At 44.9% G+C, this 15,944-nt stretch overlaps 1 protein-coding gene across 5 annotated transcripts in view; it reads right to left on the bottom strand.

The window, feature by feature from the left end:
- ZNF827 (zinc finger protein 827) overlaps window positions 1-15,944 on the bottom strand; it is a 136,254-nt gene that overhangs the window by 67,813 nt on the left and 52,497 nt on the right. For all 5 annotated transcript variants that reach the window (XM_081959338.1, XM_081959339.1, XM_081959340.1 and 2 more), the window contains exon 3: window positions 659-831. In XM_081959338.1, coding sequence (XP_081815464.1) covers window positions 659-831 — 173 coding nt within the window. The remainder of the gene's footprint in view (window positions 1-658; window positions 832-15,944) is intronic.

The following is a 15,944-nucleotide window of genomic DNA, read 5'->3' as shown; positions in this document are numbered from 1 at the left end:
AGAGCATCAGGCTAATTACCACTTACTGATTTATCAACTCCCTTCCTGCCCTGATTTTTCTTTATTTATAATGTACTGTACATCTTATTTGAGGATCTCAATGATTTTAAAAGAGAAGGTCAGCATACAGAGCTCAAAGTTGTCCTTCTATATATAAGAATTTAATGATGAATATTTGGCTACATGAACATTTGTCCAAGAGTCACTGAATAAAAATCATCAAATTATTAAACACCTGGCTATAAAGCTCATTGATTCCCAAGTTATATCCAAAACCAAGTATTTCCTAGGATTGCCCGTGTACACACATACATATCCATTTTATTTGATGATTGCTCAAAATTAACAAATATTTTTTCAAAGATAGTAGTAGTTAGATTATAAAATCATAGAGTTGGAAAGGCAATTTAGATACCAAGTCAAGTTCTTTGCTCAGTGTAAAAATTCACATTAGAACAATCTTGAGAAGCACCTATCTACCCTCTGCTTGAACAAATCCAACCAAGTGAATAACCCAGTATCTCTCAATTCTTCTGGTGGATAAAATGAATTTATAACAATCACATTATAAAAAATATACTGCTTTTCATTTAGAGTTTCTTTAAAATCCCCAACAACAATTTTAGATTTCTTAAATGCTAGACTTTACCAGCCTTACCTTCATATGTGACTTCAAATTGTCTTTTCGTGCACAACGAAATGGACACAAAGGACACTGATGACTTTTTAAGCCTGTATGGATCACCATGTGCCGTTTCCAGTAGCTCTTCCTTTTTATAACCAAGCCACAGATTGGACATTGGAAAGGTTTCCCACTTTCTTCTTCTGAGGCTTAGTGAAAAGAAAAGAAGGAATTTATCATGAATTTATTTCCATTTTACAGTTTTTCAACTTTATGAAAAACTGAATATTTTTTACCTTTACCTTTGGATACAGAACTTTGAAGCCACAACTTTATACATATTATAATCTTTTAAATCTGACTAAAGGCTGTGGACCTCCCCCCCCCTTTTTTTTTTGACATGGAAATCAAATGGTCCAAAAAAAAAACACCACACCCCACAACCCAATACTAAACGGTACAGGACAGGGCCCAATCATACTTTGGACAACCAGCAGAGGATGCTACTGTTCTTTACCTAATCTTATAATTCACAGTTAATTTGTCAGCTCTTGATCTATGTAACAGTACAAAAGTGCCTTTTTTCACTTTAGTATTTGTAACACACTAAGAAACAATAAAACAACATTATTAGGTACCCCCCAAATCTGACTTAAGATCAGGGTTAAGACAGTGATATATTCCATGCCTAGTATTGAGAGATTCCAAAAGCACTCTTGATGACTGGTTTCATGCTGAAAAATCTAAGACTTCACTTTCACTTCAGACAAAGGTATTTTTTAGTTTTTGTTCAACTGTTTTGTCACTGCAGTAATCATACAGAAATTAACTTGACCCAACACAATACAACCCAAAAATCCAATCTCTTTATGTGTAGGTAGATATAAAAAAATATTTTAGAGTAACTTAAGCAAGTTAAATTTAGCATCTGTAGCTAAGGGGGAATATAGAAATTGCTGCATCTTTTTCCATGGACAAAGGTGATAAAATCACAAAGATTTATATCAGAGGAAATTTTCCTTCTCCTCTTTGTTGGTGTATTGAAAATCTAGAACAAAATCCTGTAAGTTGCCCCTTATCTAATATAACAGAAGATTCACTTCACCCAAATTAAGAATTAATTTTTATATTTTAATGTAATGAAATCTCACCAAACACTAGTTTCTACAACAATGCTTACAGTGTCAAGCTTAACCCAGAACGGTATTCTATGTACTTCCTGGATAACTTAAAAATAAAGTTCTTTGAAGATATTCCAATAAAAGCAAATTTGAAGTGTCTCTCTCTCTCTAGTTTATTACAAAGCAAAACTTGAAATTTTAACTTTTTTGTCTCACATACAAAGGCAAAAGAAAACCATGATATGCCTTTTCTTTTAGCTCTGGACAAATTGTGATTTTCACTCATATTGTGCCCAATACATCACGAATGGACTGAATTAAGTAGTGTGTAATACTAATCTAGACTGTAGTATAAGCAAAACAAACCATAACACCTAACTGCTTATGTTAACTGTAAACCACAATGTAATCCATTTTTGACTTAGCATGTTATGGAACAGTAATGAGGATGTTGATACATAATATTGATCTCTAATATAATCATCATGAAAATATCAAATTCATATGGAATGTTCATACTCTTGCTCTGAGATGTTATAAAATTTGGGTATGAATTTGCTGTAAGATTTTGCCACCCCACAGGGGGATTTTATGCCATTGTGTAATATTGTAGCATAGTATCTGGGGTCAGAAGGAGTTGCTGATTTATGTATCAATTAACCATTTAATTGGGCACATTTGAATTACATGAATTAAAATAAAAAACAGAAGGAAAAGTTTCCAAACTCTTGTTTCAACAGGTTGATTTGCATAGTATTATAATTTATTTCCAATTCTATTTCTACAAATAGAACCTATCTACTAAGTTTTGCCTTTATATATGAGGCTATTAGATACCATTGCTACAAACGTTATCAAGGCAAAGGATAGTTTTGGAACTAGATGAAAAAGCGTAATAACTTTATGAGATAATCATCAGGTTAAGTCTTGGCACCTAAAGAGATGTGAGGATTCTACCCACTACATTGACATAATTAACCATCTGACATTACACTGCACATTTCTAGTTCTGTTATGTTTAAGTTTACAATGTTACTGTAGCAACAGAAAATATTTCTGTGACTGCTGAAAGGATATCTGATTATTTTCAAAACTGCCAAAATCAGTGGCATACTCTCAGAATACTTAAATCCAATGCTTAATGCATTCATCAGCTGTTGGTCTTATTTGAAAAACTGAAATGTTACTAGTTCTATTGTTCTGGAATCAATAGCAATAGCACCAGTGATGGCTCAAATTTTTGGCACCCAATGCTGAAACTGGAGTGTCGCGTGCCAGAGCACCGGAACCCGGAAGAGAACAGCTTTATAGGGATGCTGACTTCATTTTCCAGCTGCCCATACTGCCAAAAGCACCAAAACCTGGTTCAATGACTGTGGGATTACTGTGCTTGATTGGCCAGCAAACTCGTCTGACCTCAACCCCATAGAGAATCTATGGGGCATTGCCAAGAGAAAGATGAGAGACATGAGACTGAACAATGCAGAAGAGCTGAAGGCCGTTATGGAAGCATCCTGGTCTTCCATAACACCTTAGCAGTGCCACAGGCTGATAGCTTCCATGCCACGCCGCATTGAGGCAGTAATTGCTGCAAAAGGGACCCAAACCAAGTACTGAGTACATATGCATGCTTATACTTTTCAGAGGTCCAATATTGTTCTATGTACAATCCTTGTTTTATTGATTGCATGTAATATTCTAATTTTCTGAGGTGGTGGATTTGGGGTTTTCATGAGCTGTATGCTATAATTATCACAATTATGACAAATCACGGCTTGAACTATCTTGCTTTGCCTGTAATGAGTCATATCTCATATATTAGTTTCACCTTTTAAGTTGCATTACTGAAATAAATGAACTTTTGCACGATATTCGAATTTTTCAAGTTTCACCTGTATAAAACTCACCTAAATTCGTATGCATAATAATATATTAAAAATATATTAAGCAACCCCCACAAAGTTAGTTCTCTATGTATGAATATGTGTATGAGTATATGTACACACACAAATACCACATACACACATGGAAATCATTAGGCAATACTAGACACAGCCTTCCAGTAAATCTATACTAATAATTTGAAAGTAATGCATGAGAGCATGTAAAGGCACTGTCAGTTTTGGAAGCCATTTTTTCCCCTTTTTGCAGCTTCCTGACTGCCACATATGTTAGCCTGGGAATTTGGGAGGGGGTTTGCTTGGAGTGGTAGAATTTTAGCCGTAACAACATTCTTTCTTCTGGGAATCAAGGACACGTGCCTGCATCTGGATGGGAGTGATTGAAGATTGTCTTCAGTTGCATTGGAGTATTGGATTGGACCATGTGATAAACTTGTGGGTGTGGGGCAAGGGCTGTGAAATTTCAACTGGGTAGGGAAAACCTGGAAGCTTTCAGATTTGGATTTTCCCAGATGTGCCAACATGACATCTCTAATAAATTGGAACTTGGGAGGAACTTCAGGTCTTGAAGTTTTATTTTATTGGGACTGTTTCCTGGAACTCTGACAGACACACTTTTGAAACACAGGTAGTCCTCAACTTAACAAAAGTTCATTTAGTGACCAAAGTTACAAATTGAAAAAAGTGACTTATGAGAGTCTTTCCACATTTATGATCATTGCAGCATCCCCGTGATCATGTGACAAAAATTCAGATGCTTGACAACTGACTCACAACAGTTGTAATATCCCTGGGATCATGTGCTCATCTTTTGCAATCTTCTGAGTCGCCATTGGCGCATAGGCGGCAATATAAATTCAATAAATAAATAAAATAAAAAAATCAATGGAAAAGCCCAATTCATTTAACAATCATGTTACTAACTTAACAGCTGCAGTTATTCACTTAACAACTGTGGCAAGAAAGATCATAAAATGGGGCAAAATTCATTTAACAACTGTCCTGCTCACAGATATTTTGGGCTCAATCATGGTAATAAATTGGGGACCACCTGTAGTTAAGCTTGTCTTATTTCAAGCCACTCTTAAGGTGTTTCAGCATATGTAAACAGCTGCACAAGATCGGAAAAAGACACAGCTTGCTTTAACAATTCAAAGAGCAATGCATCGCGCTCACTATATGCATTTTGAAAGACCCATTTGAAAAGATTTCCACAGCCTTGTATCTTGCCAATATGAAAAACATATCATATAACCTCATAATTTCTTATTTCATAACCTTTAGACATGCCTGACTTTACAATCTAGATCTGAAAGCTTTTGAGAGCTTTACTCATGGTCTCGTAGTTCAGGTTTGATTACCCTGAAACCTGAGATGATTTATGAAAGTGAGGAGAAAGCCATCTACTAATGGGTATATGCTATAATAGACAACTAAAGTAGAGCCATCTATCAGCTATAAACCAAGTACTTGGGGCAGCTCCTTACAGACTCCATGAACAGAGCCCCACTTATGAAACACAAAAGGTATATTCTACTTGGACCTCCATATAGCAGTTTTCCTAAAAGCTCTATTTTTCCTCTAATTTTGTCATGTCTCACAGGTGACTGCAGTTCAGTGCAAGAGTACTGTACTAGTCTTACATGTAAGAGTGATTACAAAGAGAGGCTTCATGGAGGGACAGAGCATGCTGACTGAATGGTTGGTTGCAATTCATTCACATAGTGCAGGGGTGTCCAAACTTGGGAACTTTAAGACTTGTGGACTTCAACTCTCAGAATTCCCCAGCCAGCCATGCTGGCTGGGGAATTCTGGGAGTTGAAGTCCACAAGTCTTAAAGTTCCCAAGTTTGGACACCCCTGATATAGTGCAATCAGGGTCACAATCGTTTGCAATCAAACACACACTCAGTTAATAAATAGTTATTTAAAGAAAAATATATAGAAGCCACACACACACACACACACACACACTCTTCCGGGTGGGAAAAATGGCGAGTTGATGCATCTTGAAAGAATAGTGATGATGCTGAGGCCAAGATCAGTGACCTGGCAGCAAGCCCAGACCAGTTAGTTATCACGCCCCTGTCATGGTCAGACCACTCATCCCTCCGGCTGGACTTCCCTGGCGCTATCCCCCACCGCGAGGAGGCGGAACCAGACTCTATAAACTGGTACCGCCCCAGGCACCTGATGGAATCTGATAGATTCCTGACGGAGCTTGGGCCAATACCTGTAGCCTTGTCCCGCTCCCGTTCCGAGGACCTAGTGACTGCCTGGAATAGGGCGACGACTGGGGCCTTGGACCGGGTTGCGCCGTTGCGACCTCTCCTGCGGCATCGACCCACCCGGGCTCCTTGGTTTACTGAGGAGCTCAGGGTGATGAAGCGCCACAGGAGACGTCTAGAGAGCAGGTGGAGATCCTCGCGCTCCGAATCTGACCGAACACAGGTAAGAGCCTATTTGCGGACTTACCTTGTGGCAATAAGAGCGGCCAAACGTAGACATTGTGCTGCTCTTATTGCGTCCGCGGATAACCGCCCTGCCGCCCTGTTTAGGGTGACTCGCTCCCTCTTATCGCAGGGGGCGCGGGAGACACCCTTACAGGGTAGAGCAGAGGAGTTTGGGGAATATCTTCAGGACAAAATCGATCAGATCCGGAGCGGGTGGACCTCCGTCAGTGGACCAGACGAGCCGCCAACAGCGAGTCTTGAGAGACCATTCTGGGAGGAGTTTGACTCTGTTGCCCCCGAGGATTTGGACAGGCTGCGTGGACGGCTGCGACCCACCACTTGTTTAACGGACCCGTGCCCCTCCTGGCTGGTACTGGCAGCCTGGGAGGTGACACGAGGCTGGCTCCTGGGCCTGGTGAGCGCCTCACTGAGTGAGGGATACTTACCAACCGCCTTGAAAGAGGCGGTGGTGAGACCCTTGCTCAAGAGGCCTGCGCTCGACCCAACGGAGCTAGCTAACTATCGTCCAGTCTCCAACCTTCCCTTTCTGGCGAAGGTTGTCGAGAATGTGGTGGCGCAGCAGCTCCCGCGACACCTAGACGAATCCGACTATCTAGACCCACGCCAGTCCGGCTTCCGACCCGGGCACAGCACTGAGACAGCCTTGGTCGCGTTGGTCGATGATCTCTGGAGGGCCAGAGATAGGGGCTGCTCCTCTATCCTGGTCCTATTAGACCTCTCGGCGGCTTTTGATACCATCGACCATGGTATCCTATTGCGCCGGTTGGAGGGGATGGGAGTCGGAGGCACCGTTTTGCGGTGGTTCGGCTCCTACCTCTCCGACCGGAAGCAATGTGTGTTGACAGGGGGGCAGAGATCGTCCCTGAGGCCACTCACTTGTGGGGTGCCACAGGGGTCGGTCCTCTCGCCTCTCCTGTTCAACGCATATGTGAAGCCGCTGGGTGAGATCATCCGTGGTTTTGGGGTTGAGTACCATCTTTACGCTGATGATACTCAGCTGTATATTTCAACCCCAAACCACCCCAACGAGGTTGTCGAAGTGATGTCCCGGTGTTTGGAAGCCGTCGGGGTCTGGATGGGGGACAACAGACTTAAACTCAACCCCTCCAAGACCGAGTGGCTGTGGTTACCGGCGCCTCGGTTCAGCCAGCTGACTCCATCGCTGGCCATAGGGGGCGAACAATTGTCCCCTGTGGAGCGGGCGCGCAATTTGGGCGTCCTCCTTGATGCCCGGCTGTCAATGGAGGACCATGTGGCAGCCGTGGCGAGGGGGGCGTTCCACCAGGTTCGCCTGGTGCGCCAATTGCGCCCCCTACTGGACCGGAGTGCCCTGCGCACGGTCACTCATGCGCTGGTGACGTCTCGCCTGGACTACTGCAATGCTCTCTACATGGGGCTTCCCTTGGGACGCATCCGGAGACTGCAGCTAGTTCAGAACGCAGCCGCGCGGGTTATTATGGGAAGTACACGTTACTCCCACGTAACACCTCTCCTGCGCGAGCTGCACTGGCTACCTGTGGCCTTTCGGGTGCGTTTCAAGGTATTGATCACCATCTTTAAAGCGCTCCGTGGCAGTGGGCCTAGTTACCTGCAGGATCGCATCCTACCACACACGTCCCTGCGGCCTATCCGCTCACACAGAGAGGGGCTCCTCCTGGTGCCGTCTGCTGGTCAATGCCAGCGGGCGACACCTAGGAGTAGATCCTTCTCTGTGATGGGCCCAACCCTCTGGAATGACCTCCCCCCTGACATTCGAACTACCACCGACCTCCGTTCCTTCCGGCAAAAGTTAAAGACTCACCTATTTCAATCAGCTGGCCTGGCACTTTCTTAGTTTTACCTCCCGGGGATTTATTCATTTTAATTGGGTTTGGGGTTTTAAAAGTTTTTATTATGCTATATACTATATTTAATATTTATTATTCCATGTACAGTCTTGCAACCTCCTCCACCTACCTACTTATTTAATTATTTAACTGTTTTGCATGTATTTTATAACGTATTTTAGTGACTGTACACCGCCCCGAGTCCCTTTCGGGAGAGGGGGCGGTCTATAAATATGAATAATAAATAAAATAAAATAAATAAAATAAAGCAGAGTTTTTCTGGATAGAAACCAAAAAGTTGCCCACATGTGCTCCTAAGGCTCCTCCTCATGAGGATGCCAAGAGGAGAATCTGTCAGTGAATTGCAAATAAAGGGCCAGGAACCAAGGAAAAAACATCAAGCTCTCGTTCTGAAACATCAAGCTCTCGTTCTGAAGCAGAGTCTGCCTGAAGGACATTGGATTTGACCCAAACCCTATTTCTGAGTACATATTTAGAGCTACAAAGAGAAGCTAGATCACCTGGTGAGTGTTCTTTCAATCTGGGACAATATCACAAGGAAAGGTAACAAAATAATTAAAAACAAAACCTTTTAAAGAAAAGAAAAAGTGCATATTAATAAAAAAAAGATAATTAAAGAAGCAACCTCTGATGTTCTGTACAGCAATTACAAATAGAGTTAATATCACTCCATCACCTTTAGTATTACATTACGTAGTTCAGTTCTTCCCATATTTAACCATTTCAATTGGCAAATCGAGAAATCATCAATAAATCCTTCCATTCTCCATGGATTCAGGACAGCTCAGGCATGATTGGTCAGCTCAGACAGCTTATGCCCTGATTGGTCCAGAGACTGAGGCAATAATTCTGAAGCCACGCCTCTGACTCTCCTCTTCCTTGGCCCCCGTTTAACTCAGTCTGTTCCAAGAGAGGATTATTTTTCCCTTGGCTCCACTTCTGAATTATTTCTCTGTCTTTGGATTTTAACTGGACTATTTACAGAAAATTGGATTAATTGGCTATTTTAAATGAAATTGGGAGCTTTCTATAAGGGCCGTATAACGCAGCCTCCTGGTCTGTGGGGGTCTCCTTACCTCAAGGGAGAATTTCCTTGCCTCCTTTGACTTCTTGGAGCTGAGGAATCCCCTGGACTAGTGGAGGTTGTGAGGCTCTTTCAAACAGACCGTCTGCCTTTTCCTACCGACAAGAATGAACAGTGGAGTGTTGGAAACCCTGCAACTTGATGTGTGGCCATTTTAGAGCACTGGCAGCCCTACCACCTCATGGCGGCTATTTTAAGCGACCGCCACGTGGAGTACTTTGCAATCAGCTTGGAGGTAAGCCGATCGCTTTGAACTTGCTGAGGAAGCCGATTGCGAAGAGATAGAGACGCGGAAGGCTGCCACAGTCCTGAATTACTGTTTGGAGCACTGCAAGCTGCGTAGAGGGCCGGGTCATGGCCAACAACAGCCCTGCAAAGGAGGCAGGTCCCTCTAGCACCCAGAGCCAGTGCAGCCCTCCTAGGAAGGCTAAGGCCAAGAGCAAGAGAGGCAGGGCGCCTGCTGTTCAGCACCAATCCAGAGCAGTGGAGAGGGACGAACAATGCAGGAAGAAGGCCTAGGAGAAGAGAGTAGCCAGGGATGAGACAGTTGGCCATTGCAGCACAAAGCATCAGCTCATCTCCCACTAGGTCCAGGTCTCCCAATAGGGGGCAGGCGGCTTCTCCTCCTCCTCCCTACCCCATGTTCCAGGAGGGGAATGGAAATTTCTTTATCTCCCCTCTGTCTGGGAGAGATATGGGGGAGCTGCAGGGGGATCCTTTCGGCTGTTTCACAGCTACCATGGCTGATATGGTCCCACATGTGCCTTTGGCTCCCCAGGGGTCCCTAGTCTCTAGGGATGAATCTCCTCCTGGGGATTTTATGCAGGGCATTCCTGAACGCATGCAGCATATCATTGCGCAGGCTATATCACATGGTATTGCCTCAGGCCTACGCCAGAAGGACAAGGAACCAACTAAACAGGCTGGGAGCAAGGGGCATAGATCGAATCACATCAGGTAGGCCCCAGTTTCCCTGGATTCTAGGCTTGTTTCATCTTCTGTGGCTAGTGAAGGTTCCTTGCTGGGGGAGAAGCCACAGAGGAATCTTGATTTATCGGAGGATGAGGAGTCCTCTAAACTGGATCCTCCTGCTGTCAGGCCTGTAATTCTGTTCCTTTTAGGATCTTTGGCCTGTCACATAATTAAAACATATATATTATGCTGTTTCATTGGTATAGTAGTTGGGAGGGGGGAATAGAAAGGAGTAGGATTGTGGAATGTATTGTTATGGATTTCTTAGAAGCTCAAGGTCGTCTTTTGTCTCTGCACCTCGACACCTGGCCGGAAGAAGAGGGGTGTACATGCCAGCGTGGAAGATGAAGATTGGACCATGTGATGAATTATGGGGTGTGGGGATAGATGATGAACTTTTAACTTGGGGAATTCACCGGATGTACCTTAGAGTTGAAATTTCAACAGCATAATGCCAACATGCCTGTCTTATTAAATTGGAGTTTTAAGGACTACTTTGCCTTGGACAATGATTTAATTCTGCATGATATTTGGAACGCTGACACCTGCCTTTTTGGGTTGTTTTCCTCCCTCACTTTTTAAGTTCCTCCTTCGTAAGGCATGAGCAACCACTAGCCTGGAGACAGCTGTCCAGGTTCCACCCAACCAGGCTCCAGTGTCCCAACCATCCCAACTGGTTCGGGGCGGTACACTCTTTTCTCAGCCCTAACAGGACAAGAAGATTCCTGCCCCCCAGTTATTTTCGGAGGTGGGGAAGAACCATTGAGCCCGTCCTGGGATATTTCCAAATCCGGGAGGGAACGACTGCAGGTTCTATAACAATGATCAGGCCTTTTCTCAGATTCTGCAGGTCCCAACCGTCCATGCGCCAGTGGCGACGCTTGCGATGTCCTCCGCCCTAGTGGTGGGTGACATAGTGGACAACCTTAAGGCAGAGCTGACCCTCCAGAAGAATTTCCAATTGGATGCTTGGGGCATAAAAGCTGCCCCTGATGCTTCATTCCTTAATAGAACCCCTCTGTTGTGGCTACAACAAATACAGGAAACAATTTCCCTGCAGGATGTCCTCCTCCAGCAGAATTTTAATAAGCTGCTGGCCGCGACTCAGTTCTCGGATGCCACCCTTACAGTGGTGTCATTTGCGTCCTGGGCTTTGTCTTCATCAGTTGCCATCAGGAAACTTGTATGGTTGCACAACTGGCAGGCGGATGCAAAATCCAAGTGGAAGTTAGCGGCAGCGCCTTATTCAGGGGGATCCTTATTTGGGAGTCCCTTGAACCCATATTAAGGACCCCCAAAAAGTAGTTCCCACTTCTGCCACCAAGCATTCGGAGCAGCAGCCGATGCCCTACTACCACAGATCGGAGGCTCCATCTCAGAGGTATTATCAGCCCCACTCGGATAGGCAGGCGGATAGGGGTTTCAACAGGGATAGATGTAGATACCAGTCTCAGTATCAGCCCCAATATCAATCCCAAATTAGGAGGTCCTTTCGAGGGGACGGCGGCTGAGCCTTCTGCAGGGGGAAGTGATTCCTTCTGGGATCCTCCCATTGGCAGTCACCTTGCAATCTTTGCGGGATCCTGGGCAGCGGTCACCAGGGACACCTTGATACTTAGCACGGTGCATGAAGGGCCTAGGCTCGAATTCTTCTTCCCCCCAAATTGTTTTAGAGCTGCGATGGCGAACCTGTGGCACGCGTGCCACATGTGGCATGCGGAGCCATTTGTCATGACACGCAAGGCGTTGCCCTGTCAGCTGGCCAGCATGCATGCGTGTGCTGACCAGCTGACTTCGGCCTTCTTTTGAGGACATTTTTCACCCTCGGGAGGCTTCCCTGAAGCCTCCAAAGGGCAAAAAACCGCCCCTACGGGCAAACCAGAAATCACCATTCCTGAACTTCCGGGTTTCCTGTAGATCCATTTTTTTGCCCTCAGGAGGCTTCAGGGAAGCTCTTGAGGCCTCCAGAGGGTGTCGGAGGCTGTTTTCGTCCTCCCCAGGTTTCTAGAAAGCCTCTGGAGCCTGGGGAAGGCGAAAAAAATCATGGCAAAAGTGGGGGAGTGTTGCTGATTGCACGCACGCGTGGGCACCTGGGGGCAGTTTCATGCACATAGCATTATGGGTGTGGCACGCCGACACATGCCCCTCCTGTGTTCCCCCTACTTTTGGCACATCAGCCAAAAAAGATTTGCCATCACTGTTTTAGGGTGTTCCCAATCTCCAATGTCAAGGAGAAGTGTAAGCTTATGAGAACCACCATCTCACACCTCCTTGATATTCATGCAATAGAACCGGTTCCGGATGCAGAAAAGGGGTTGGGGTCATACTCCAAACTTTTTGTGGTTCTCAAGGGTTCGGGGGATTGGAGGGGGATTTTAGACCTAAAATCCCTTAACTGTCATCTAGTGAACCATAGATTCAAGATGTCATCATTAAAATTGATTCTAGCAGGCATTAGGAAGTGAGACTACCTAGCTTCTATTGACCTTACCCAGGCATACTTGTATATCATGATCCTCCCAGATCATAGGAAATTTCTCAGATTTTCATATGCAGGCATGCATTACCAATACAGAGCGCTCCCATTTGGTATAGGGTTGGTGAACAGGACCTTCATAAAGTTGCGGCTTACCTTCGGGCCGTTCCAGTGAGGATCCAGTGCTACTTGGACGATATCCTGGTTCAAGCAACACCTGCAGCCCAGGCATGGCAAGATCTGCAACTGACGGTCCAGACATTGCAATATCTGGGCTTCTCAGTGAATTTTCAAAAGAGTCATCTGTAACCCGTCACAAGTCTTCAGCACATGGGGGTAATCATCGACACTGTGCAGGGACAAGCCTTCCTGTCGCCAGATCGGTGAGATAGCCTCGTCCAGCTGATGTCCGTCAAGCGCAGTCGGTGTCAGTCTTCCTGTTGTCCAGCCTCCTAGGGAAGATGATTTCCTGTATTTGCATCATGCCTTGGGCTCGCTTGCACGCCAGAACCCTGCAATGGGTGTTGATTCCGCGCCGGGGCACCAGCGCATCCACAGCACTGGTGTGGGTCTCATCTCAAGTTCTTCAATCCCTGCGCTAGTGGCTGTCCCCTGCTCTGAACGAGGGATCTGAGATTTGGGACCTGCCACACTTCACACTCACCACAGGCACAAGTCTCTACAGCTGGGGAGCGGTGCTGAAGAACCAGTTGGCACAGGGCCGGTGGACGGAGACTGATCTCCTCCACAACATCAACTGGCTTGAGTGCAAGGTGGCCCGTCTAGCACTCCATCACTTCAAAGACCGCCTGAGGGGGCAGCACGTGCTCCTCCTAACAGACAATGCGGCGGTAAAGGCCCAAGTCAATTGTCAGGGGGGGCACCCACTCCAAAGCCTTATGGATCAAGTCCCAAAAGCTGAGCACATGAGAGGAGCAGCACCTGGCGTCGATCATGGCGGAGCATATCTCAGGGATGGCGAACCTACAGGCCAACTGGCTCAGCAGGGCCATAGTGGACCACAGGGAGTAGCAGTTGCAACCTGAGCTGTTCCGGAGGATCTATCAGAGGTTCGGGATGCCAGAGGTGCACCTCTTTGCGACACTGGAAAACGCCCAGCTGCCCTGATTCATCTCCCGGTTCCTGGGAGCAGAGGACACAGACGCCCTCGGATGGCGCTGGCTGCCAGGCCTTCTCTACATCTCCCCTCCCACTCCTTCCTGGAGTCATCAGGAAGCTAGAGATAGAAGGGACGGAAGTGGTACTGGTAGCTCCACATTGGCCCAGGAGGGCTGGTTTGCGGACCTTGTCCACTTGTCAGTGTCTCCACCGTGAAGAATTCCTCGGAATTGGATTATCCTGTGCCAGGGGATCGTAGTCCATCCAGAGCCCCAGTGGATTGCCAGGCACTTGAAAGGTGGATCCTGAGGACAACCAACATTTCGACCATCGAGGTGGCCAGAAGGCCCTCGACATCACACATCTACAACACGACTTGGTCGGTGTTTGCTGGGTGGTGCGTGGGGTCTGGCATTGATCCCATATCAGCACCCCTACCCCAGGTCCTGGAGTTTCTGCAGGATGGACTCGAGAGAGGCCTGTCTCACAGCATGCTCCGTTGCCAAGTGGCAGCATTATCCATGGTCCTAAGGGACAGTCATCTTCCTCCCTTAGTCCAGCAGCCAGTCATCATACGTTTCCAAAAAGGGACTTCCAACCTGCGGCCCCCTGTGGTTCATAGATTTCCCTCCTGGGATCTCCCTACAGTTCTGCAGGCCCTAGTGGGCGAACCGTTTAAACCACTTAGTTCTGTCTCACTTCAGTTCCTCACACTTAAGGTGGCCTTCTTAGTGGCGGTCACTTAAGCCAGGCGCATCTCGGAGCACTATCTTCCTGGCCTGACTTCTGCACCTTTCACGATAACAGAGTGGTCCTACGTTTAGACCCAACTTTCCTACCAAAGGTCAATTCCCTTTGCCATAGATTTCAGGAGGTGGTCCTTCCGGACTTCTGTCTGTGGCCATGTAGGGATAGGGAGGCATAGGTTAGATGTCCATAGGGCCCTAAGAATCTACCTAAAAGGGACAGCTTCTTTCTGTAGATCGGAGGCTCTCTTTGTCTCTTTTCAGCCTTCCTCACTGTGGGCTAGGGTGTCCCCGTCTACCACTGGAAGGTGGCTAAGAAGAGTGATTGTCAGTGCCTACGAGCCCACCACCTTCCAGTTCAGTTTCTAACAGTTTTTTCCAATAGATGCATATCTATGACATGTTCCTTCAAGTTGTATATCTTTGTAACAGATTGACTGTTACAGAGCATTATGTGTTTCAACAGCAGCATCTCACCTCTTTTACAGACAGTAATTCTTAAATCATAAGTTCCAATTCTTCCATATATTTTTCCAAAAACATTATCAATTTTTTATGAGTAAAAAACACAAAATATACCAAAAATGAATAAAACCCTCCTAATACCCTGCTAAAGTGAAAGGGAACGTGGTTTTAAAGGAGCAACAAACGCTCTCTTCAGCTGTGCTCGTGACATGACTTCCTGTTGACTTGAGTGCCACCGTTTATGCAAATGTAGAAATAATTGCAACAGGTGGAACAGTGAACAATTTGGAAGGGGCCAGGGGCACAATCTTGTTATCTCTGAAAGCTGTTTGGGTCTTTGTGCAAATAGCATAATGTGGACAGTTTGCATTTAAAAAATGGTTTTTTATGAAAGCTATGCCAATTTTTAATGGTTAGCTTATGGATCATGAAATATTCCTTTTTGTATCCTTAAAACGTAGTCTTTCAGAAGTTCTTCAATTTCCATTAGCCCTTTTTAGAATTTAGAATAATACTGAGAGATAATGGGAATCTCATAGTACCTGGAATGCCATATGTTTTGCTTGACCTTCTTTTTTCATTATGTTTGATTATATTTTGTTTTACCTATTACATTTAGCCTGTATAAAGTCATCTTAACAGGGTAAAAACATTACATATATTATACATTATGGATGGTACTGTTTCATCTTGTCAATATAGATTATCAGATTTCACTGCAGGATGTCAGATTTTATTACTTTCATACATGTTTTTCCAAGATTTATGCAGGATGTCCAAAAGTCTGTGGCAATCCACTTTCTTGCTAATCTTGGGGAAAAAAGTTATGGTTATTAAAATGTTTGTATAGCAGACCAGACTTAAACTGGCAATGCTCAAAAATCATTCCTTTGTGTAATCAGCATACTAACTTTAAAAAATAAATTCTGGAGAAATTTCTTTAAAATTTTCCCTTTTCACAATAACACCAAACAATATATCTAAAATTTTATGAAAACAATGTTAAACAATTAAATGTTAAAACAATCTGAATCATAAGAAGGAATAAATTCATACTTTATGGAAGACATTAGAATATGTTCACCTTTTTCCATTATTTATTATATTATTATTCCATA

This window comes from Natrix helvetica (assembly GCF_964273705.1).
Source record: "Natrix helvetica genome assembly, chromosome: 7".
Classification (NCBI taxonomy): Eukaryota; Metazoa; Chordata; class Lepidosauria; order Squamata; family Natricidae; genus Natrix; species Natrix helvetica.
Note: the sequence above shows the minus strand (reverse complement) of the source record. Positions and strands in the feature narration are given on the sequence as shown.